This window comes from Schistocerca nitens, chromosome 7 (genome assembly GCF_023898315.1).
Source record: "Schistocerca nitens isolate TAMUIC-IGC-003100 chromosome 7, iqSchNite1.1, whole genome shotgun sequence".
Taxonomy (NCBI): Eukaryota; Metazoa; Arthropoda; class Insecta; order Orthoptera; family Acrididae; genus Schistocerca; species Schistocerca nitens.
In genome coordinates, this window is record NC_064620.1 from 426091908 (window position 1) to 426118339 (window position 26432).

Genomic DNA, 26432 nt, shown 5'->3' on the forward strand with positions numbered 1-26432 from the left:
TTTCCTTAACTATGTCTCATACGATGGTATAATACTGTAGGTACATTGAACGGTGTATGTGGATACTGTCCGCGAAATTTGTTACAAATAGAGTTACTAACAAAGAAGTAATAAATTTAAATGTCATGCATGATGAGGCAGTTTTTCACGCATCTCATTCATTATGACGTCGTATCTCATGAACTACTTATCGTTAAATGATATAATATTGCACTTACATTGAGTGGTATATGTGCAAATCATCTGTAAAATGTGTCACAAATGTTGCTGTTGGTGAAGAAGTTGTTGCGGGACTCATTGTATTTACTTAATTGCAACATAAAAAACACACCGTAACTCATACGACTCTTTTAATAAAAAATTAAACAACAGAACAGCATAAAAACAAATGAGGAAACATAAGTCAGAGAATGCGCCAGAGATAATAATTGCAAATGGTAATCACTTGCACGTAGCATTACACTGCACGTAAGACTGCACTTCACCACTCCCCCCTTAGTGTCAATGGTACTTTCTGTTGAAACGGACATGTCGTCTGGACGGGGTTACAATGGGTCGTGCACAGGCTGCTGATGGTGCATTACATGTAGCCTCAGATGTCCGTTGAGGCTGACCTGTGACATGCAGTGGAGTGGCTGGATCTTCGGTCTTGTCCTTAATGTGTGTAGATGCACCCATACCAGTGTAGGGAGCGCAGAAAGCTGGTTTGAGCCTTCGATGGAGACGGTGGTTGGTGTACCCATAACATTGACATTGACTGTCTTGTTCTCCCTACTGATGACATGATAAGGTCCGCCATAGGGTGGCTGCTGCGGCTTGTGTCATGCATCATGCCATAAGAAGACATATTGGCATTCCTGTATCTCGTCAAACACAAGTGGGCGACGGGTCTGCTGATCCCTTAGAGCAATGGGGTGTAGTTGCCGGATTTGTGTACACAGGTTTTGTACAGAATCTGAAGTGTCGCTGCCGTTGTCTGGCACATTAGCAAAGAACTCGCTGGAAAGTCATATCGGCTGGCCATAAACAAGTTCTGCAGTTGTGGCGTTCAGCTCTTCTGTCAGCGACGTGCAGAGACCCAGGAGGACAATGGGCAACGTCTCTGTCCACCACTGTGAGTCGTGACAATGAAGCGACACTTTCAGTTGGCGGTGCATGCGTTCAATTAAACCATTTACTGACGGGTGGTAAGCTGTAGTTCTAATGCACCTTGTACCGAATAGGATAAAGAATGCTTTGAACAAATACGACTCAAACTGTCTTCCTTGGTCTGTTGTGATTCGTAGCGGCACCCCGAAACGAGCGACCCATCCCCTGAATAATGCAGTCGCGACAGTTTCGGCGGTAATGTCGGCGATCGAGAACACCTCGGGCCAGCGTGTAAGACGATCGATGGTTGTAAGGCAGTAGGTGCATCCTTACGATGGTGGGAGAGGTCCTACTAGGTCTAGGTGGACATGATCAAATTTCTGAGTTGGAGGAAAAAATGTGCCAAGAGGTGACCTAACGTGCTGCCTAACTTTATTCCGTTGACAAGTCACACATTGACGCACATATTGCTTGCAATCTTTGTTCATGTGTGGCCAGACTAAAGCTCGCTTCACCATGTTGGTAGTGGCTCATATTCCAGGCTGCGACAAGTTACATAAAGAGGTGATTGCCTGTTGGCGAAAGTCAATAGTCACAGAGGTCTCGGTTTATTGGTGGCGACATCACAATACAGCAGCAAGGTTGACAGTGGCAGTGTAATACAGTGGAGTTGTAGGCCCGATGGTTGCGCCAACAAATCTTGGAGCTCAGTATCAGATTTTTGCGCTATGGCGAGAGATTCAAAATCAACTGCTTCAGTGATTGCTTCAATCCTGGAGAGTGCATTAGCTGGCACATTTAGCTCTCCTTCAATGTGGACATTTCTGATAGTGAACTATCCGATATAGTCGAGGTGTTGCAGCTGACGTGGCGATGCCTTCTCAGGATGCTGGCGGAAAGCGTACATTAGTGGCTTATGGTCTGTGATGAGAGTGAACTGCTGTCCCTCCAACAAGTGACGAAATTTCTTAATAGCGGCATATGCAGCATACAGTTCGCGATCATATGTGGACTAATTCTGTTGAGATGGCGATAGCTTATTACTGAAAAAGCCTAAGGGCTGCCAGTGCCCGTCTATTTGCTGTTGCAGTGCAGCACCGATTGCAGTTGCTGATGCGTCGACCATCAGGGCGAGAGGCGCCTGTGCAACTGGGTATGCTAACAGTGTAGCTTCTGCGATGGCAGTCTTCAGCTTCTTAAATGCCAACTCGGCCTTACTGTCCCACTGGAGTTTGTCTTTCTGCTTCTGTGAACCTTGCAAGAACTTATTCAGTGGTGCAACTAGGAAGGCATGATTGCGAACGAATCGACGGTAAAAATTGGTTATGCCAAGAACTCTATGTAATTCTTTAACTGTCATAGGCTCGGGGAAATTCATTATAGCGTCTACTTTCTTCTGTGATGGCCATATGCCGTGAGCATTGAGAGTGTAGCCTAGGAACTGTACTTCAGATGCTCCAAAAATGAACTTCGATGGGTTGATGAGCAGGCCATGTGCACGTAAACGAGTGAAGATCTGTCGTAAGTGTGATAGGTGTTCTGCCTCTGAATTGGACATGTCCAAAACGTCTTCAATATACACATAACAGAAGTCTAAAACACGTATCACTTCATCCATGAACTGTTGAAACGTTTGGGCAGCATTACAAAGTCCAAAAGGCAATCGGGTAAATTCAAAGAGTCCGAAAGGTGTGCAGACGGCAGTCTTAGCAATGTCGTCAGGTGCCACAGGTATCTGGTAAAACGCATGAACCAAGTCCAAAGTAGAAAAGATTCGCTTACCGTGGACATTGAAAGTAAAATCTTCGATATGCGGGACTGGATAACGATCTAGAATAGTTCTGGCATTGAGCCGTCTGTAGCCAGCACATGGATGCCATCCGTTATTCTTCTTTGGTACCATGTGTAGAGGAGATCACCAACTATTGCTCGATGGGCGGCAGATTCCTTGTGCTAGCGTGTACGAGAATTCCTGCTTAACTATCTTCAGTTTCTGGGGTGTCAAGTGGTGCGGTCGAGCATGAAGTGGTGGCCAAGGTGCAGTCCAAATATAGTACACCGTCGAGTGCTGCACAGGTGCTAGTGTGGGGGTCTGGCATGTGATCTCTGGGAACTGACTGAGGAGCTCTATAAATGGAGAACCACCAGTAACCACTCGTACTGCTGTGTCCTCCACACAACGCACACGACCTTGACTTGCTAGGTTGGTAGTAGTGTCAAGAAGGCGTCGGTGAAGGAGGTCAGGCAGGAGTCCATAAAATGATAAGAAATCCGCTCCAAGTATGGGGTGCGTCACATCTGCTACAACAAATTGCCATTCAAATTTGCGCCGCAGGCCCAAGTTCAAAACTAATGTGACATGACCATACGTTGTTCTTGTGGAACCACTGGCCGCGAAAAGGTGGCAGTGATTACATTTGTGACGTGGCAGACAGGCAGGTGGATTGACTGACACGTCAGCACCCGTGTCTACCAAATACTGTAACTTTGTGCTATGTTCCGTTACAAACAGTCGACGAAATAAAATAAAAAATCAGTCACTGAACGTTTGTGCTACTGAACGAACATTAAACAGTATCAGGATACTGTAGTTCCGTTTAACGGCAATCAGTGAAGCGCTTGTGCAGTGCTGAGGGGAGTTGCAAGAGTGAGACGAGTAAATTGAACAACTTTTATTCTGAATTTATTAAAATTTTAAACATGGCTTCTGACCATCATCTTGAGCTACGATGGCACCAAGCCAGCAGTGTGTTTCCACACGCAAGTTGGCTCGCATGGTCAATTATGGGGACATGCATGTGCAAGTTTTCAATGCCTTTTGTATAAAGTGGTGAAATCGAGACTACTTAAATCGATAGTCGTTTGTGTGTTATGACTTGAGTTATGAGCTACGCCGGTATTACACTATCAATACTTGAGTTGAGTACAGAGTGGAGGTAGTTGAGTTTCGGAGTCGTAGTTTTATGTATGTTGTTCGACGACATGGGACGTTGATAGGTGCCATTAGTTATGTTATACTGAATGAATTCATGTACAAGTTAAGCGAATTCAGATAATTTGTATCAGTTTTATTGCAGTCGTCTAACGCGTAATCAAATAACATTGATGTTGTCGAAATGGGTTAACATTTTTTTTATTTGGCAGTTATGATTCTCTCATTTCATTGCACAAGAAGACCTGATGTGATCCGAGAGGGATAATAGCATATGAATGTGAGGTAAAATATATGAGCAAAGTTGTGGCCATTGTTCTCCCGGTAATATTTACACTCTTTAACTGCAGGTGGATGACTTTATTCTGAGTTTAACATGCTACAGCACAATTCCGTGCCACCTCACATTGTCCTGTAGGTTTTTTTTCCTTTTTTTTTTTTTGCTTCAGTAAATGCAACTGTTGAGTATTCGCTTGAACTCTGTAACACTGAGGATTTCGCAGTTTTTCGGTTATATGAACGTGTCCATTTCTGGCTTGTGTAAGTATACATGACAATTAATCGATAATACAAAGACTAGGAGTAGTTTCTGAGAGCTGTGTGCTCAATTTTTCCTTGCACCCGAAGGTGCTTCTTCTCGACGGGACATGTGGAAATCTACGAATAAATTATGACACTGCTTCATGATTCTCATGTCGGGCAGGATGTTAATGAAAACAAGTCGGACTGTCGAGATTGAACAGTCATATTTTTATGTAAATTGTAAGGAACAAAAAAATAATTTTTGCATACCGAAGATTTTGAGATGCATCATCACAGAGATGTAAGATGAGAACAGGGCGAACACAATTACGCCTTTAATTTGTATCAATGTTATGCAAATTTTACAGGCGGCATTACAGAAGCGTCCGATTCCAGCTGTCCGCTTTGTACTATGACGTCACCAATATGGAAGAAACGGCTAGTTCCAGCGTAGACAATATGGGGACAATGAAGTCACTGCATGGATACATCAACAAACACGAACAAAAATAAAAATAACACAAGAATGTATCACTCCAGAAATAAAACAAGCGGGACAACCGCAAAAAATTGTACGTTTTGGGCGGAGACTAGCTAAATGTACGACACTGAAAACTCGGCTCACCATCCTAAAACAATCTCCAAAGAAAATTAAATTAACAAAACCACAGGAATCAGGCATTTCCCTAGAGCTGTATAGCTCAACCATAACTATTGATCCAAAAACACATCTCCGAAAAGTGGAATCCCACATTTCCCTTGGCCTATATAGCTGAACCGCAGCTATCGATACAAAAAACCAACACCTACAACTCTGAAAAGTGGATCCAAACCTCACCAGCTCAAAAAACCAAATACCCCATATTCACTACATGAATTAAAACGTTACTGGCCCACCATAAATATACAACAGAGAAAACATCATAATTACTATAGAACAAAACCAAAGCAAAAATTACATGCTATCAAAATCCTCCAGCAGTACCACCCAGGTTGGTGACAGTGCTCGTGCACATGTGTGTGCACACCCACATACCTGTCACATCCATCCCTAATCAAAAAGCAATAAAAAAATTAGACTTCTTTCCACACAACAAACACCTAACTATTCAGATCTAACAAACACACAAACAAAAAACCTTAGTAAATCACTGAAAACACTTCCACAACCCACATTACTGTATCAACTACCTAAACTCAAAACCATGTTAGCACAATGACAGCCAAAACTCAAGTGAACCCAATACCACATGTTAAACTAACCACTCCACAACCAAATGGCTTCATCAAATAAAACACCACATCCACAACAAACCAACTCAAAAACACCACGCTGTAGTGATGTGTCTCACCACAACATCATTACATTATGGGTCAAAGCGGACAGGTGGAATTGGACGCTTCCGTTGACCCTTACAAATTCTGTGGCTATTGTTCTTTTTGTAATATACTAAACTTTAAATACTACACTGCTTTGCTAATAATGACAGTCGTAAACCTAATGATTGTGTCTAGGCAGCAGAATCATTGAGAGTTTTGCTCATTTCATTAGAATGTAGAAACTTGGGGGGGGGGGGGGGGGGAAGCTATACAACATATTACCCAGACATATAACATCTCCTTCTGAGCTACATATGTTTAAAAATTGTGACTTCTACCTGCTGCAAAACTACAATTTTCTGTTCAGTATCTTTTATATGCAATATCTAATGTAATATATATTTATATCTAAAAACAAAGATGATGTGACTTACGAAACGAAAGCACTGGCAGGTCGATAGACACACAAACATACACACAAAATATGTCTGCTTGTGTCTGTATATGTGTGGATGGATATGTGTGTGTGTGCGAGTGTATACCTGTCCTTTTTTCCCCCTAAGGTAGGTCTTTCCGCTCCCGGGATTGGAATGACTCCTTACCCTCTCCCTTAAAACCCACATCCTTTCATCTTTCCCTCTCCTTCCCTCTTTCATGATGAGGCAACAGTTTGTTGCGAAAGCTGAATTTTGTGTGTATGTTTGTGTGTCTATCGACCTGCCAGCGCTTTCGTTTGGTAAGTCACATCATCTTTGTTTTTAGATATATTTTTCCCACGTGGAATGTTTCCCTCTATTATAGCAATATATATTTACGTAGACAAAAAATAAATGTATATGGACAAATAAATAAATAATAAAAAAAAAAGATCTAACAATGAGTGGGGAGGGAATAAGGCAAACAGTCTAAAGGAAATCTGCAGAACTCTGAAATGTGTGAGATATTGGGAAAAAGTTGGTAGGTATAATTTGAAAAAATGAATTTACAAGGTCTATCAGATCATGCCACTATTAGTTTATTCTGTTGTTACTTTGGGATACCGTTTTGATCAGGTAAGACAATCAATGCTTTGGGACATGTGAAGCAATGAGAAGTGTTCCTTGAATGGAGAAGGCTCATTTAGTTGCAGAATTTGCTAATGTAAACATGTAGAAATTGAAATTTGTCCTGTGTCATATACAGAATAGTAGTTTGCATCATTCTGTGGTTATAAAGATTATCATTGGAATGTGATAGTATACCCTCTTTAGTCTCTTAGTTGTGGTTACAGACTGATTTCTAATGTAGGCTGAAATCTAGGTTAGTGTGGGAGGTGACAGTTTGGTTGCGTTGGAGAAGCAAACAACTGTTAATAGGAAATAATACACTAATTTTTGCTTATTTTGTTATCCCTGTAGATAATCTGAAGATACCTCGCAATAGGAAAATGTGTTTTTAATAAAAGAATAAATTGCAACCAAGACTGTTTGGGTCGACAGAAACGTCCGATCCCATGCGTCAGTTTTGACCCGTGACATAAGGGTGTTGTCGTGTGTGACGTCATGACGGCACGGAGTTTGGTTTGGGAGTGTTGCATGTTTGTAGATGTCGTGTTGTGGTTTGTTGTGCTCTCTGGTGGTATGTTCAGGGTTTTCGTTTGTGTGGTGTAATGGGCTCAGTTTGCTTTTGCTCATTATCCAGAATTGTTAGTGTGTCGGCTGTGTTTGTAGTGGAATTCGTTTCAGTGAGTGAACGATTTTGTGTTAAGGTTAATTTAGTGTTGTTTGCTGTACGTCGTGTGGTAATTTTAGTGAAATTAATCGGTAGTTGTTTTTGTTCAGGAATGGATGTGACGGATAAAATTAACAGTGCGCAGGTCAAGGGAAGTGTTCGATCCCAATGTGTGGCTGTGTATGTTGGTATTGGTATCGGGAGTAGTTTTTGAGACATATAGGTCAAGGGAAGTGTTTGATCCTAATTTATAGGATCGGGAGCTGCTGTTGAGCTATATAGGTCAAGGGAAATGTACGATTCCAGATGATATTGTGTTTAGTGGTATTTGGGGAGTTTTGTGATGTCTGTTTTTTTCGTCTTTTTGTGTGGTTTTGTATGGGGGTGGGTGTCTAAATTTGTTTATATTTAGTTTGCCCCCCCCCCCCCACCCCCACCCAGAAACACCCCATTTCCCGCGCTTGTCCCGTTAGTGTCATTAGGCTTTTTGTGGAAAGTGTGTATGTTTGTTTTTTGATGTATTTTCGTCCTCATAATGTGTACGTAACGATTTTATATGCACCATATTGGAATCGTGGTTTATGGTCATTTCCGCCATAATTGTGACGTCATGGGTCAAAGCAGACGGGCGGGATCGGACACTTCCGTATTTCCGACTGTTTTTAATACATGTATCTTATCAAGATATTTGTTAGATCATTCTATTAAATTGGATTTATGCTATCCTCATATCATGTTTCACGTGCCGGGACTGTCCCAGTAGAATTTATGTGTAATCAAAGCGATAGCTATCATAAACTATGAATCACCTCTTCATCTTAATAGGGATTTCGTTATGTAGAGTGTAGGTTGTCATACATGGTTCTCATGTAGTGTACTTTCTTTCCAGAACAGACTTTCTGGCAGGTTCAGTTCCTGTGCCTCCGTTGCTTACAGTTGTTACAATGAGAAGAACTGCAGCTTTGAAATCTGTGAGAGTATTATTGTCTGCACAGACAAGAGATCTATATTTTAGGAAACAGTACTCTTCCTTACACGATGCAAGACAGAGAGAATTAATGGCAAAAGGACTTCCCAAAAGAAAGGCAATACCAGGTGTGAAGCAAATTCTCGTTGTAGCTTCAGGCAAGGGTGGTGTCGGCAAGTCTACAGTTGCTGTTAACATTGCTGTTGGGATAAAATGTGTGGAACCACAGAAGGAGGTTGCCTTGCTGGATGCCGACGTACATGGACCTTCAGTGCCTTTGATGATGAACTTGCATGAACGACCACTATTGACAGAAGATGGTTATTTCATACCTCTCATGAACCATGGTGTCAAATGTATGTCATCCGGTTTCTTGGCAGATGAAAAGTCACCTTTTGTGTGGCGGGGCCCGATGGTTATGAGTGCCATACAGCGTTTGCTTCGTGGTGTTGCGTGGGGTTCGGTAGATTATCTTATTATCGATACACCACCTGGCACTGGTGATGCACATCTATCACTGATTCAGAATGTACCGGTTTCTGGTGTTGTCTTGGTGACTACACCTCAGACTGCTGCTGTGCAGGTATATCTGAAATACTACATTTTGTTGAGGTATTTAGTGTCTGGTTTGTTGGATCATTTAATACATTTTTTGTGTGTTAATACTTATCTTGTATTTCTTGTTACTGTTTTTATTTCTCTAATATTCCCTCCTGCTTTCATAACTATTGTTCACAACATGCACCAAATGACTACATGACATTTCAAAGCATTTGTGATATCTTTTGTTTGTTTTGATTTCGTAGCTAAAACTGGATTAATATTTGAAGTGGATTTTTGTGTGTTTTTCAGGTGACAGAGAGGGGTGCTCAGTTGTTTAAGAAACTTGAAGTGCCAATATGTGGTATTGTTGAGAATATGGCATCAGTTGTTTGTACAAATTGTCACTCCCATGTTCCACTCTGGGGTAGAAATAACAAAGCTGCAGAAGTGGCAAGTGATCTTGGAACTGAATTGCTTTGCAGTGTGCCCTTGTCACCTTCGATAGCAGAATGTACAGACTTTGGTGCACCCATTGTCATTAGTCACCCTGACAGTGAACAAGGTTCTACTTTCATTATGTTGGCCAAGAAGATCTCAGCTTTCCTCAGTACATCTGAACATAAACAAGAATAATGGTATGCAGTTGATGAGGCTGATTTTCATAAAAAGATTATTATACGCAGTTGACGAGGCTGATTTTTATAGAAAGATAATATGTTCATGCACTGTCATAAAAGGTTGTAAACTGTGGTGCATTTGTAAGATTTGGTTTCAAATAAATAGTGACATCATAGTTTAATTAACAACTGCATTAAAATACACATTTTTCCATCCTTCTGCCTAAAGCAACGATATAATAAACTTTGAGGCAGAAGCATATGACAATGTAATAGGCTACTTAAATGTGGATTCAATCTTAAAATTATTCATTTTAGATATCCCTTGCGAATGTTCAGTGCAACTTCAAATGTGTTCCTCCTGTGATTGTTCTGTTAATCTTTATTCACATAGTTTCACTACACACCAATGTCCGTTTCCCTCCAGGCTCCATATGGACATCTTCAACAAGCCGTCACTATTTTGTTGTAGTATTATATATTACATGTCTCGTATTCTGGAACTGCACAGTGAATGTCATGCCATCATATCTTGTTAAGATTTATCATATGCTATTCACATTTCTTGTTTTGTCTACCTGTAAGTGGACTTCATTCTATCTATATAGTCGTATAAGATGTGCGAGGGTCACTCCAAAAGAAATGCACACTATTTTTTTTTAAATCCATCTTTTATTCTACATGTTTGAAAGGTTTACAGTGTGTAGATACATCCTTTAGGAACAATATTTTCATTTCTCCACATAATTTCCATCCCTCTCAACTACCTTATGCCATCTTGGAACCAGCACCTGTATAATAGCACAGTAAAATTCTGGACCAACCTGCTGGAGCCACTGTTTGGCAGTGTGCACAAGGGAGTCATCATCTTCTGCAAACACTTCCTTCCCCTATCCCAATGTAGCGTGATAATTCATTCACTGTGATGCGTCTGTCAGCAGTCACCAGTTCGTTAACTCTCTGCACATTGTCTGGAGTCTGTGCAGTACGAGGCCTGTTGCTGCGAGGACAATCCTCAATATTGCCGTGCCCGCTTTCATCACGTAACCTGCTTGCCCACCGACTAACTGTACTGCGATCGACAGCAGCATCTCCATACACCTCTTTCAAGCTCATGTGGATGTTTCCCAATGTCTCATTTTGACAGCACAGGAATTCTATGACAGCACGTTGCTTCTGATGAACATCAAGTGTCGCAGCCATCTTGAAGACATTCTATGATGACGCCACTCACGGGAACAGGTTGAACTAAGTTTGAAAACAAGCGGGACGGATGTATCTACACACTGTAAAACTTTCACACACGCAGAATGAAAACTGTATTTTTACAAAACTAGTGTGCATTTCTTTTGGAGTGACCCTTGTAATATCAGGATGTGTGTACTTGTCATTGAGTAGAACTCTTATTGGGCACAGTCTGCATTAATATCAGGAAAAATCAGAATCCATGCTGAAGTTTAGGAAGGACTTAACATTTGTTTGGAATGGGTGTACACAGACACATCCCACTGGAGGCCCCTCCCCCCCCTCACCCAGTTTGTTTTTATGTGAAAAGATACAGTCATCAAAGAGAGACGTTTTTACATCATCAACCTGGAGGAGAAGACATTGGTTCATTAGAGGTGGTAAGTTATAAGGAACAACCACTGGGCATTGCAGTTTTTGTAGCTGTAAGCCAGACTAGACAGGAGAGGCAGGGTTTGTAGAATAGAAAGGTGTCTGCACTCCAAAGTTTGATGATGAGGAAGACTGGGTACACAGTCATGTGGCAAAAACACAACCTCTGACGGGCAGCCACCAAGGTGGTGCGATATTGTTTAAATTTAATTCTGCAGTTTGGGTTTGTAAGCAGCCAGCAGCTTACTTAGCAATGCAGTCAACAGCCTGGAATACAGCATGGGTGTATGTGCTGTAAGCTAGAATATACTCAGATTTTAACCTATTAATGGTTGTAATAAATACAAAAAATCTTGTCAGCTGTAAGTTCATCTTCATTTTATTTTATAGGTACCAGTTTCAGTAGTGATAACATGCCATCATCAAGCCATAAACACCAAATTTACAGCAGTGCTAACAATAAGTCTACTCATATGTATGTTATTGATTAGTGGCAAATATGATTCCATAATCCCCAGATAGTATCCTTATCCTATGTAATTCTTGTTGTTAACACTGCTATAAAATTTGGTGTTTAGGGCTGGATGATGGTGTATTATGTTGCCAGAACCAGTAGCCTATAAAATAAACTGGAGTTGAATTTCCCGATGAAGGCTAACATATCAGCTACTGTCCCACCATCCAAAATAGCAAGAATGGATGCACCTAAGTTTAACCAGTGGCTGGTCTTGTAGCACGTGTAGAAAAATAAAGTAAAAATTTTATGATACAAATCTTTATAAACAAAAGTAATTTCCACTCAAGTTCTAAACTCTCTGTAAATTTACTCTGTATTAGCAGGTGCTGCAAAGTAAAATACCGAGAGCAAGCACAAATGAAATTCAGGTACCACCTTCTTAGGGTTATAAACATTTAATTTCTCCATATGATGAGGATTTTGTGCTTACAAGTGATATAGACACTTTCAGCATACGTGATATCAATTATATTGTGGCAGTGTTGCGTACAGATGTATGTCGTCTGGTTACTTAATATCTAGCGGTGTATTTTGCAGATTCCATCTTTTCCCTAGTTTGCTCCAATTGTAGTATCTTCTGGGGCCACACAGTTGATGTAAGATGCCTACTGGTGGTCTTTCACAAGTAATTATGTAAGAGTCAAGACCTCGCTTATGTACTTTATTTTCAGATTTTAGTTAATAATTAATATTGATAATTACAAATCAAACAATGCTGAATATTGTCTTTTAGTTGCAAACAATAAGCTAGTTGCTTATGGCTTCTTTATTAGCATATAGAAGATGATTATAATAGAAATTCCAAGTACAAAATGCTGTAAAAAATAAACTGCTGTCCAGATTCACGTCAAATTTGGAGGAAATATTGTCAGAGAAAGGGGGGGGGGTGTTATAGGGGAGGGGAATTTGATGAAAGTTATACCACTAGATGGTAGTATAAGCACCAGGATATACAAAATAAGATGGGAGGTGCATGGCTGTACCTCAGTTTACATCTGAGACTCTTGGCATGACTGTCTCAATGCAGGATCGTGTGCTGTTGGTAAAGCACTTATAAGGGAACAGTGACTGTGTGCCAGTAGCTCAGCAGAAGTTCCAGACACTTAAGGGTATGAAAAAAGGCGTTGGTCTGATGTCTGCCAAGGATGTGGAGAAAAAGATGATGAAATTTTAAGACAGGTTGTCTTGAGGTGCACTGTGGCTAAGGAAGAAAGCAGTTGATTTGATGTCAATAGAGGGTGTGACCACAGCATTGCTGGAGGGCTCGGGTGGTGATTTGCAAACATGCAGTGCGTGAGGAATTGCCCAAACTTTGGACATGTCTTTGAGTATGATGCATAAAATTCTACAAAACACCCTGCATTGCTATCTGTACAAAATCACCCATGTTCAGGAGTTGCTTTTTGCTGACCTGCCAGTAAGATAAATGTTTGCACTAGGATTTCTGGCTCGGATGGCAGTGGATAGTGAAACAGTCTGTGGACAGACAGAGCCTATTTCCATCTCCAAGGACATGTCAATATATAGAACTGCAGAATATGGGATATAGAAAATGTGCTTGCACATCAACTGATACCACTTCATTCTGCAAAGGCAACTATGTGGTGAGGGTTGATGGTATTGTTTATCTTAGGGCCACTTATTTTTTGAGGCGATGTGTTGTGCAGGTATGGTTACCTGCCCTGTCACTGATAAACACTATCAGAGTCTTTCATGCCTCATTGTCATTCCAACCGTTCAACAGTGTGAATGTGTGTGTGGGATAATTTTTATGCAAGATGGTACTCCACTCATTGCACAGCCAGTGAAGCAGCTGCTGCAGAGACATTTTGGAAAGACTAGAATTTCTCTACAGCCTGGCCATCAAGATCACGTAATCTGTGTGACTTCTGGCTGTCAGGTTATCTGAAAGATGCTGTGTTCACTGCTCCAGTTACAAACTTAGCTGAATTGAAAGCATGTGTTGCGCAACACATTCTGAACAGAACCACCAGGACAATCCAGTCTGTTGTGGAACTTGCTGTTTCTCAATTTCAACTGTAGAAAATGGTGGTCAACATATTGAGCATGTCTTGTGACAGTCTCATCACAAATAAAAACCAATTTTATTGTTGCTTTTTATGTGGTTTCTGGTCTTGGTAGACTGAATTTTTGTATCTGACGTGTACGACCTTGCTGTGGTGGATCAGCTTACTGAACAGTGTCACAGCTATGGATTGCCAAAACTTTACAGCCTAGCATATTGCACAGTAGTGTGTTTAATCATACAATGGAAAATTCAAGATGGAATGTAAAAATATTATGAGAAGGAAAGTTGCGACTCACCATATAGTGGAGATACAGAGTCACAGATAGGCACATCAAAAAGACCCTCACAATTGGACTCTCACAATTGTGAGAGTCTTTTAGTTGTGCCTATCTGCAACTTAGCATCTCTGCTATATGGTGAAAAGCAACTATATTGTTACAGTACTATGTTTGGTTTAAAGTGCAACTCACACCATAGTCTTTGTATTTAAATTCATCTGTGATTTGCAGCCAAGCTCGTTTACGTTATGATACTTACAGAGCCATCTAGTGGGATATTTTTAAAAAAAAAATTTTATTGTTTCCATTCTGTTTCTCCCTTGTCTGATAATACTCCCTTCAAATTTGATGTCATCCTGAGCAGTGACTCCTTTTTTACAGTGTTATGAAATTGGAACTTCAATTATAATCCTCCTGTATTTTGCCATTGTAACTCCTGATGTAGTTGCTACATTGCTACAGTGCCTTGAAAGGCCTTGCCATTGCTATGCATCTAATTTCTGTTGCAGGGCTGTAAGGAAGGGTACTAGTTGTCTCTGTGCTAAAAAATAAATAAAATGCAATGGATCTCTTGAAGAAATAGTAAAAATCATTTGAGTTTGCACTGTCATTGCTTGTTAAAGGAAAATATCCAGCTGTGGTCTCTGAGATTTATTAATGACTAGCTGTTACCCGCAGCTGTGCTCAAATATTAGTAGATATGTTATTTTGAGTCATGGTGAGTAAGTAAATTACTGCACATGCAATAACATCTGCTGCCCATATGTCTACCTGTTTGGGTAAGCATAGCTCGTGATGTGCTCCTTGCTTTCCTCTCTTGCATTCAGAGAATCAGGGGCAGGAGGGTGCATCTATGATTCATGCTATTGAAGTAGTGTGAAGTAGGGATGAAACACAGTGAAGATTGTACAAGCATTATAGTCATTAGTTTGTATCATATCTTGTAGCACATCTCAACCAGTAAGGTCATTTTCACAAATATGATACTGTTCAGAAGTAAATATTTTACATAACTGAAGTAATATTCTTCAAATCAATAAGTATCTTGTACTACAAAGTTTCCAAAGAAGACTGCATTCTTCCTCAGGGTTCAAGATATCTCCTTTCAAAATTTGATTGAAATCAGCTAAGCGGGTTTAAATGCCATGCATGATGTGGCAGTTTTTCACATATCTCAGTGTTAATGGCATCATATATCATGAACTGTATGTTGTACGATGATATAATTTTGCTGGTAAATTCAGTGGTATATGTGAACACGGTCTGCAAAATGTGTCGTGAATACAGTTAGTAGTAAAGAAGTAGTAAATTAAAACATCATATCTGATGTGAAAATGTAGTAGATCGTAAACTGTTTACCTTCATCATTTTGGGGGAGTGAGGTGTCTTGAGAAAAAGTTTCGTAAAGGTTTGAAGTTATATTTAAAGTTCGTTTCAAGTCACTAAATGCCCATGTTCTGAAGTATTGGATGAATAAAATTTGGGTATTCACACTTTGTGGTGTGCAATTCTTTTTCATCCCACCTCTTTGATAGTTAGGTGTTTCTCACGTCCACAGCGATTCTTCCCAGATGGCGAGTGATATATGTACCATGTTTTATTGAAATCGGTCAAGTGGTTTCAGAGGAGATGTGGAACATACATACACACATTCATGTTTTTAAACACAGATTTTGATCAAATGAAGCCTGTATGGAGCCCAAAATTATACTCAGGTTGTCTACAAAAACTCAATGAAAATTCATCTAGAAGTTTTGGAGATAAGCATGTTCAGAGATATACAGACACAACAGTTTTACAGATGCATTTTTAATATAGGCACTTATATTCAATGATGTACATACCATTTCTGTGAAGTGAAGAGTGAGCAGAGTTGTTGGTAAGAGAAATGGCCTTTCCAGGAAGAACAGTGAAAAATCCATACAGAAATGCAAGAATTTGCTTCTGTTTTTTCTGTCTGGCTACATAATGCAAAGTGTGTTGATTTAGGTCAATTCCAGTCATGTATGTTTCTTCTGTTAGTTACAGTAATTACCAGTATCAGTCATTTCCATTTGTATATTTGAGATACTTACTTCAAACTGATGGATAAGTTTACTACATCACAAGTAATGTGCACAGTAGGTGGAGAACAAATCTGCAGAGGGAAATGGGTTTGGTCATCTCTGACATAATTAACACTTTTATTAAAGAGATGGCATAAAAGTACTGGTGGATAATATTGTTTGTCCCAATCAAAGGGCTACAATTTATATTAAAGTCATTCTTGCCTCAGAAAGGAACACCCAAATAAATCAAATGAAATACTGTAATTGCCATCTAAGAGCAGTAGAAATTGCGTAGAGAATCTGTTGTTACAAACAGAAGTGACAAATCAATAATTCATCAAAAAATGTTTGACTTTTATATGAATCTAAAAAAGTGCCAACATTACGCAAACTGCTGTGAAATACTGTAGAAGAAAAGCTTCTTTGGCAGAAAGATGTTGTATACAAGACACTAAGTGAGATGAGGTGTGCTTGGAAAAAAAATGCAAGTAAAAGAAAGACTCCATTAGAGAAAACTGATGTAATTGACTGGCAATACAAATACTTGACTCAAGTGAAAACTCAAAGCAGTGTACAGAATGGTCAAGGGCTTATTGGAGAACAGAATACAGAGTCCCTACATATGGGGAAGTATGATGGAAAACTTCAGCCACTCAAAGATCAGTCCATTGCACACTAAAGCCAGTAACACAAGTTTACAAATAGCCTTCCAGATACTTGCTATAATTAAATCTCACCGTGCCTGATTGAGAGGAAAGCTTCTTAGTTGCCTGGGAAGTGCTGCACCATCAATGCTGACACCACAGCATCAGCACTGGCAGTGTGGCATGTGGGACCCCTGCTTCCCTACTCCGGCCCCGAGGGAAGGATTGAGAATATTGAGGGTATTACAATTTGTAGTAATAATTATATGTTGTACACTTCTCCCTCTCCACAAAGGTCCATGTGGTGTGGTGATTTTGCTTTGATTGAGGCTTTTAACCAATGGAGGGAGTATTAAAGAAAAAGAAAAATTTAAAGGTGTTAAATTCACAATGTGCAATTTGTGAAGGTCATGAAAATAACAACAGCAGCATTCGTCTAACTGGCCTTCCGATGAGCTGTGGCTGTGGCTTGGTGATGTGACGAGATCCCATAGGCAGGTCAGAGTAGCTGTCAGGCTGGTACACGTGGACACATGAAGAGTAGCTGAAACTCATACGACTCATATGAGCATAATAATTGGGAAATTAGTACTTTATCATTCTACAGAGAGTACTATATAGAACGTCATAGCCCAAAATTTATGTGAAATCTTCAGTGTTTTAAAGGAGGTAGTAGTTAAGAGTAATCACTCCGATCTTTTACTTTCTTACTTTGAGCATGTGATAACAACATATTATGCCTGCAGGCTTACATAACTTACTAATGCATTGGGAATAGCAGTGACAAAATCAGAGTTAAGTAATTTGTATATCTTTCTGGGAATTGTGAAAAAATGGCATAAACCATTCTGCTCACTTCATCATAATATCACCCATTAAATCCCCTAAATAGCTATATGTTCCTGATGCCTCATTACAGGGTTTAACAGCTTGCTGATTTTGTGCGTGAGCACTTGCACTTGCTCAGTCTCCTTCTCCCAAGCAGAGCAGTTGTTATGTGGTGGGGACAGAGGGGAAATGCATGCACAAACTGTGATCGATACAACACAGGAGAAGTGACAACTGCGAAATTGGGTAGCGGAGCTACATAAGCACCAATGGCTACTCAACGCAGTGTAATACCCCATTTCTTCACCAATTTGCAATAGGAGTAATCATCAATTACAAAAGGTGCTGTTATCCGGCATGATGATCCTGTATTACATACTTGAAATGGCAGACAATGTTCACAGTCAGATTGTGAAGATTTTGTTACAGAGCAGCTAGCCATTTGTATAAGATGCAAAAAACAATCAACTTTAGATTGAGAAGAGCTGCTGAACTTGGTAGTAAAAATGAAGAACTTTCTTAGCAGCACTGAAGAAAGTATGCAAAATACTGGTTTATAATGGAATTTATTATTTTCTGTGTAAATGATGTAAATAAATCAGGACTGGTAGTAGAATTGAAAGGAAAAATGAGAAAAATTTCCAGTATCCAAGAAGTCAGAGGTGCTCTGTGCATGATTCACCAGGAGAATGTATGTGCAAAGATTGTCGCTTTCAGAAATACAATGAGCGTAGTTAATACAATTAATAATATATGAGAGCTTGGACTTCGACATTGCCAATTAGTCCTTTCATCGGCAGTGAGGAGGTACCTTCCCACATACTTCGGTGTCCTCCAAGGGCCAATGGATTCAACATTCACACGTCTCTACATTAAAATGAGAAACACATGAAAATTCAAGAAAATTTTGTTTTCCTGTCTGACACATCAAAAGTATGTTGGAATTATGTGGAAATATTTACACCCATAGTCTAAGGTGACCACTTTTACTGTAGACAATATGCCTGTTTATTGAGGTTTTATTAAGCATATTCACTTAGTTCAGGTATGTTTCATTACAAATTACGTTACCAGAGAGAAAGACATACTAGAGTATCTTTTCTTACTCCTGAAGATGAGTCACTTTCCAACACTGAATCGGATAATGTTTCAACAGATGAGGAATCTAGTAAACTGAACAACCCCCACTTTATCCTGCTATTTTTCAAAAAGTGCTCTCAGTAGTAGACAATGTTTCAGTCCCTGCAGTTCTGTTCAGTCTCTGCAGATTATCCCACAGAGTCGCCAAAACTCAAGCTCTGTGATAATGATGAGAGCCCTGAAACTTATTGTGATGAAATACTGCCTCAGTATTTGGACATACAGTCTATTAGAGAAAGTTTAGCATTGACAAAGAAAGCACTTTCAAAAATGAATTATCCATATGATTGTTTTCTTGATATCTGCAATGAAAATATCATTCAGAATATTGTTGAACAAATGAACTTGTACACATCTCATGAGTGGCAAATTTTTGATTGGGTGTTGAAATACTTCTAACAGACTCTGAAATGAAAGTATTTATTGGATTGCTTGTCATTATGGGCATATACAAATTGCCCCATTTTATCAAATTACTGTGGTTCAGATACTCTTTTGCATGTTGAATCACTGTTGAGAGTGATGACTCAAAAAGTGTTTCCAAAAAATTTCATAAAACCTTCATTTCAATGATAATTTGAAGGCAGTGGGGAAGGCTGCTCCTGGATATGATAAAATATATAAAGTGAAGCTAGTGCCCTAAATAGTAGCTTCTTAGAGGGATATTGTCATTTCGGTAGCTTATCTGTTGACAAAGGTATGATTCCTTTCAAAGGAGATAGAGCGTAAAACAATGAATGGCCATGATGCATATAAAAAGAGAATACGGGGATAATGCTAAGACAGGCTGTCTACTGAAGTTCCAGGTTGGTTGTGGAAAAGAGAAAGACAATGACACCACTTTTCCTCTTGTTGAAAGGGTTCTACTTGAATTGTATTCAACTTTGAAAAACAGTAAATGTGGTGTTACATTTGACACCTGTTTCACTTCATACTCCCTAATGAAAGTGCCTTCTTGATAATGAAATATATTTTGTATATACTGTCAGAGTCAGCAGAAAAGTTCTTCCAGAAATATGATAAAAAACGGCACTTTCAGAGATGAGTTCAAGGCATAGATGAAAGATGCAATGATTGTGGTAGATTTGCAAGACAGAAAAACAGTAATAGTTCTGTCTACAGCAATCTCCTAAGGATGTAACAGTCGTTTCTGGAAAAGGAAGAGATGGTTCCATGTGCAGCATGGCTTGTCCAATTGCCACAAATTTGTACAACAGTATAATGGGCAGTGTGGATCTCTCTGATCAGAAGCGAGAATGGAATAAAGTTGGACAGTTGTCTATAAAATGGTGGCACAAAATTGTTTATTTTCTAGTCAGTGCTGCCTTTTTGAATGTGTTTGTTATGCAGGCAGCAGTCACAGGAAATGGAGAGCAGCTAAAGTTCTGTTTACAGTTAGCAATGGAATTACTACCAGGATTTTCATCAAGAAGATGATGTGGGCGTCCAACTGTATTCACATAAAAAAAACAGCATTGGTGTTTCTGATGAACTCTTATCAAATGTGGATGAATATCTACCAAAGGAGATTGTGAACTGTATGTGTTGTCATTTGTGTTGCATAAGAAAAGAAGAAAAAAGAACAAGAATAATATGTTCAATGTTGCTTACATCATCTCACAGTCTGTGGGAAGCCAGCTCCCCATTTAAATTTTCAAAAAAATAGATGCTTAATTTTCATCATTTGGTGTGATATGGCATAAATGATTTATAACGAATCGCTGAAGATATTGACATATAGCAAAGAAGTTTACCTTGTTACAGTAAGTTCACTGGCTTGGTGGGGGCTATTTGTTAAAATTGTTCTTCTTTTCTTTTTCCTTTTTTTGTAGTGTTATAGATACGTTTATGGAAATTAGTAACGTGTTCCTGCACTGAAACAATCTTCAAGGGAAAGTGACCTTGGATTCCTTATACAAGGAGCATTCAAAGGACTTAACACTTCAGGTTAAGGATCTGGTGATAATACATTTCATTGGCTGTATACAAGCATTCAAAATGAAATTGTCACTTTGGGAATAATCAGATGGACGGAGCAAATGCAGTTCATTTTCCAAAATTGTCTTCATTGAAGGACTCTGGTATTAACAGATTTTGAATGCTGTCCATCTGTTCTGTTTTATCATAATGAAGATTTCCAGTTCTGATTTAACAATGTGACATCACTACAGAGTGATTTTCATCTGTACTCCTCTCCATATTCACTGAACATTGATAACATTCACTTTGGTCTGCATCTTGAAGTAACTGTCCTTTAGTGCAAAAGGGAATTTAACAACTTCAATTACAGGAGAAAGTTTTCTAGATTTCTACAAGCACTTCCCTCAGAACCCATTTCTCTGATTACACCGAGCGAGGTGGCACAGTGGTTAGACACTGGACTCGCTTTCGGAAGGATGACGGTTCAATCCCACATCTGGCCATCCTGATTTAGGTTTTCCGTGATTTCCCTAAATCATTCCAGGTAAATGCCGGGATGGTTCCTCTGAAAGGGCACGGCCGACTTCCTTCCCTAATCCGATGAGACCGATGACCACGCTGTCTGGTCTCCTTCCCCAAACAACCAACCAATCTCTGATTACATAAGATGACTTCAGGTGTAATATCAATGTTGCGTTTACCTGTGTTTGTGAACAACTATTTTCAAGAATAGGGAACAACAATACAAGTTTGAGAAACTTATTTTCAGGCTGTAACCTAAACTGCACATTTTACACATGGTATCAGTTAATTCATTTTGTAACCAGATCTGTTGGTGAGCATCAAATCTCAAGGTGCTGAGTATCAGAAATTTCAGTTGATAATTTTACACTATAGTTTAATGAATAACTCTTGTAATTGGAATAACAACCTCCTAAATGCCATCTATGATACTTATTGTTACTTAGTAACACATAAGTTGAATTATTTTCTTCAAATTAGCAGTGTTTGTTTCAAAGACAAAATTACTACTATGATTGAAAATACTCAGTGAAATGATGCTAATAAACATTGAGACAGTTTGAAGCACAATTATTCTCAATCTAGTCTGTTATTGGCCACAACACACAAATAATATTCAGAACTACAACATAATGGAAGCAACACTGAAATACATGAGAATCATTATTTACTACACCTTGTGTTAAAAAAGTAACTGCCTATTCAAGAATTTGTATCTCAGTAAAATGCTTAGATGATGGAGAATCTGGAAGACAGTCACTTTGTGGCAAATTTGCTGGATTGAGGATTTATTGAAATAAGTAAGATTTAATTGGCATTGTGATTTAAAAACTTCAAAACAGAACTGATTTGTATCAGTGTTAACACCAAAATTCTATTAATATTTTTACACTGTTAAGTTAATTGAACAGCACTGAAAAGTCATATCTTTAAGTTAACTCACTTTAAAATACAGCGAGGTGACAAAGTCATGGTATACCTCCTTTACCTGGTGTAGTGCAGCAACTCAATGTGGCATGGACTTAACAAGTTGTTGGAAATCCCCTGCAGAAATATTGAGCCATGCTGCATCTACAGCCATCCATAAATGCGAAAGTGTTGCAGGTGGAGCATTTTGTGCATGAACTGACCTCTTAAGTATTTCTCATAGTTGTTTGATGAGATTCATGTCGAGCAATCTGGGTGGCCAAATCATTCATTAAAACTGTCCAGAATATTCTTCAAACAAGTCGTGAACAATTGTGGCCTGGTGACATGGTGCATTTTCATCATAAAAATTCCGTCATTGTTTGGGAACATAAAGTCCATAAATGGCTGCAAATGGTCTCAAAGCAGCTTAACATAACCATTTCCAGTCAGTGATCGGTTCAGTTGGACCAGAGCATCCAGTGCCTCATTGACAACCTGGGTGCGTGGCTTTGTGGGTCTGTGCCACACTTGAACCCTACCATCACCTCTTACCAGTCATATAGAATCCAACTGATATGGTCATGAGCCTAGGAGAGGTGCTGCAGATAATGTCATGCTGTTAGCAAAGGCACTAGTGTTGGCTGTGTTCTGCCATAGTCCATTAATGCCAGAATTTTGTCACATTTCATAACGGATATGTTTGTACACCCCACATTAGTTTCTGTGGTTATTTCACCCAGCGTTGCTTCTCTGTTTTGGTCGTTAAGTGAAGGTGGTCTGCCACTGTGTCGTCCATTGTGAGGGGTAATGCCTGAAATTTGGTATTCTCGGCACTCTCTTGACACTGTGGATCTCGGAATATTGGATTCTCTAACGATTTCCAAAATGGAATATTCTATGTGTCTAGCTCCTGCTATCATTGTGTGTTCAATGTTTGTTAATTCCCATCGTTGGCCATAATCATGTTGGAAAACTTTTCATGTGAATCACCTGAGCACAGATGACAGCTCCACCAATGCACTGGCCTTTTATACCATCTGTTTGCAGTACTACCGCCATCTGTATATGCGCATTTCACCGTGCCATGAATTTTGTCACCTAAATGTGTTTATCGAGAAAGTACTAATTTCGCTTTCTAGTCAAATTAAATGTAATATTAATTATAAAAACTCTAAAAACACGTTTGCATAATTAATCACCGATGCAACAGTATACAAGTTATTCAAAAGAATCATTAACATGTATTCTATTTCTAATGCAAGTATTGTTTTACAATAAACAATTGTGTGAGGCAATCCTATTGTAACAGATGTATTGATACTTGGAGCATTATCAAAGACCTTGGACATTTCTAAGGAGAAACTTACTTGTAATGTGGATTTTTTAACAATAAGACATGTTTGTAAATTTCTCTGTTTGTGCAGCTGCTGAACACCATTGATGAAGAGTGTGCTGTGTATGACACTCAGTAGAGATTTGCTTAACGGTGGTTTCAACGCAACATCTACAATGCGAACCCCTGAATGCTCTTGTAAAAGGGAAAAAGCACAAGGAGATTTAGGGTACAAGAGGTGATTGAAAGTTATTAAATGTATAATATCTGATTGAGAATATGAGAAATAAGTATCTTCTTAATAATGAAATGATGTGGCAGCATTGCATTTTTAGTTTGTTTGTTCCATTTGTAGCAGTGAAATCTCATTTACAGTGACTTACACATTTCTGCTTGCAGAATTATCCAGAAAAATATGCAGTATCTCCTCTCAAGTTCCTACGAGGGTCACCCTTCTTCCATGATGATAAGTTGATGGAGGGATGTAGAGGGTAACTGGTGCTCGTGGGCCTGCACTTACTGCCTACTCACAGAGCATGAGATCATGACTGTGAAGCCTTACCCTAATATGTTCTAAATTAGTTATTCCAAACTAGACTAAGAAAATAATTAGGAACTATACTGATCTCTTTCACATATCTAAGAATGGGTAAACCATAGCAGGAATATCCAGTTTTATCTGTGTGGCTAAACTGATAAAAAAAGGAAGAGCTTTCCTTCTGTAGATATTATAATAGCTATAATATCCTCCTCTAGTTACTCATATTCACAAGAATCAGTCATGAGGCAAAAAATGCATAGATGTGATCTCTTCAGCAATGAGCCATTGTAGGAAAGCATATGAAAGCAGATATGAAAGTTTTCACTTATAACAATGTTAATGTGCATATGAAACCAAACTGCTAAGCAAAAGTTGAGGTTTAAAGTAACTCTCATATGATGTGCCACTGTCAAGTAACATTGCTTGATGAAACTAGCACCCTACATAGAAAGAAATGCTACTGTATAATATGGAAGGTAGCTGAAAGAGATATGCAGTGAGACAAAGAGAGCTTACACTTTTATTCAAAAACAATAATTAGACTGAAGTCACTACAACTCATTATGGTCCTATACACATTACAAAAAGATGGTGCATGGTTCTTAATAGTGTGTGTCATTGCTATGGACAGCAATGCATGCTTTGCAACCTGCTTTGCATGTTGGCCATAAGGTTTGTAACGTCTTGTAATAAACAAAGACAATATATTATGTAATAATTAAAATATTAGAGGTGTCATATTGTGTCATTATGTAAAATTATGTATTATTTTCTTTATTTTTTATTTTTGAGAACGTCTGTGTCGGCGAGTAATAAGACCGACACAGAAGATAAATGTTGTACAAAGATCACCAAATGAATTTGTATATAAGGCATGATGTAAAGCAATGTCTTTGTCTTCTTAATCTGAAAGCTGTGAGAGAAAGATCTCCTGTTATTGTCGTAGAGAGCGCGAAGGTAGCATTCTTTTGTCGAGATTGTGAATTGGACGCCATTGCGCGTGAATGTACACAGGTCTGTAATTATTAAGATATTTAAATGTTTAAATAGAGTTGTTTAAATGAAAACTTGTATTACTTAAATGTTAAAGTGTGCCTGCCTATTATCCCATCCTGTTAAGATATTTTTCAGCCATATAAAAATATTATCTGTGGAGCTGAGCTGTGTGGAGAAAGAAGAGCCGCTGCCGCGGCATATTTAAACGACTTACAATATAGTCGAGTATACCGCAAGGAAGCGGTAAAATAATAGTAAAAAATAATATTATTTCTTTTAGCTCCCAGGCTGGCAGTGAAGATCAGCAGATTTTATGATGTGTTGCAGGTTGACGCGGGCTGCTGATAGGATATAATTTTCAGTGCAAATAATTTTATGTACCTAAAGAATCTGATAGGAAACTTGCTGTGCTCCGTTCTGATCTGGCTAAATTTTATAGTGAATACGTAATTTTCTTTAATGAGAGTCTCATGTTCTTGGGCTAGCCGTGGTATGAAATAGCATTTTAGTAAGAAATAAAATCCACTGCAAACTTGTATTTGTGAACGATCGTACGAACTGTAACATCAGTGATCATAGGACATTAATTTCAACTTTGAATAATTACGAAGTAGGAAAGATATATTGATACTTAGCATGAGTTGCAGTTACTAAAAAATCGTTCTTTAAATTGTAGGCCAGATTCAGAACAATAATACTTCCATCATTTTATTTTGCTAAAAAAGGTAACGATGATAAAGCAATTAAAAGCACAGCATTGTTAAAAGAATTTCACGTCACTCTTTCCATATATGCGTTGTTACGCCAATAATAATTAAAAATAATTAAATAAACCAGAAGGAGCAAAAACAATTTTTATAAAAGCAACAATTAACGAAAGGGCAGTCGGCAACAGATATAGTTTTTTTTTTCAGAGAGACGTGAAACTGGCACCCAAAAAACGCGGGGCCCGAATTTGCAGTGGCCACAATTATAAAATTTTATGTATTTTCTTTCAGTGTCTATTGCTATGTAGGTGTATATGTATATGTATTTAGTGTTAAATGTATGTATATCATGATCTATGCTATGTATTAATGAATGTTCAAACACTCTTACATGACAAAACGTACTACTGCAAGCGAGTTTGAGAAGACGATCCTGATTGTACTGAGAAGCTCTAACGACTACGTAATCCGGGGGCAGCCGGACCCCGAGATAATAGAAACTAAAGGTAAGACTACAGTGTAGTTGTCCTGTTTGTAGAAGTTGAGCTCCAGTGAAGTAATCTCATATCGCTAGTGGTGTGCATACTGTACGTAGTTTGATGTTAGTATTTGTGACAGGACAAAGTTGATGTAGGTAGTAATTTTTAGTGTGCAGTGTAGTGTATATAAAGTGATGTATTTTGTGTGCAAGGGGAAAAACTGT

The 26432-nt window shown here is 38.9% G+C and overlaps 2 protein-coding genes across 5 annotated transcripts in view; both read left to right on the forward strand.

The window, feature by feature from the left end:
• The first annotated feature begins 3890 nt into the window (after positions 1-3890).
• The window catches only part of LOC126194875 (putative nuclease HARBI1), a 44927-nt gene continuing 22385 nt past the window's right edge, over positions 3891-26432 (forward strand). The window contains exons 1-2 of one of the 4 annotated variants that reach the window (XM_049933222.1): positions 3892-4306; positions 23577-23723. Coding sequence is in view for 2 of the 4 variants with exons in the window: in XM_049933224.1 (XP_049789181.1) it covers positions 14857-14859 (3 nt within the window). In the remaining 2 variants the exon portion in view is untranslated. Of the gene's footprint in view, positions 4307-14688; positions 14860-23576; positions 23724-26432 lie in introns of those variants that run through there. The other 3 variants (XM_049933223.1, XM_049933224.1, XM_049933221.1) reach the window with 3 other exon arrangements.
• On the forward strand, positions 4238-9855 carry LOC126194877 (iron-sulfur protein NUBPL). The gene is made up of 4 exons (XM_049933225.1): positions 4238-4371; positions 4471-4561; positions 8468-9123; positions 9393-9855. The coding sequence occupies exons 2-4, from the start codon at positions 4474-4476 to the stop codon at positions 9714-9716; spliced, it is 1068 nt and encodes a 355-aa protein (XP_049789182.1). The 5' UTR covers positions 4238-4371; positions 4471-4473; the 3' UTR covers positions 9717-9855.

Excerpts from the sequence above, each read along its gene's own strand:
- LOC126194877 (XM_049933225.1), top strand. The coding sequence starts at position 4,474 with ATGCAACTGTTGAGTATTCGCTTGAACTCTGTAACACTGAGGATTTCG. Across the intron at positions 4,562-8,467 it reads CGTGTCCATTTCTGGCTTGT|ACTTTCTGGCAGGTTCAGTT; the intron begins GTAAGTATACAT and ends TTTCCAGAACAG. Across the intron at positions 9,124-9,392 it reads CTCAGACTGCTGCTGTGCAG|GTGACAGAGAGGGGTGCTCA; the intron begins GTATATCTGAAA and ends TGTGTTTTTCAG.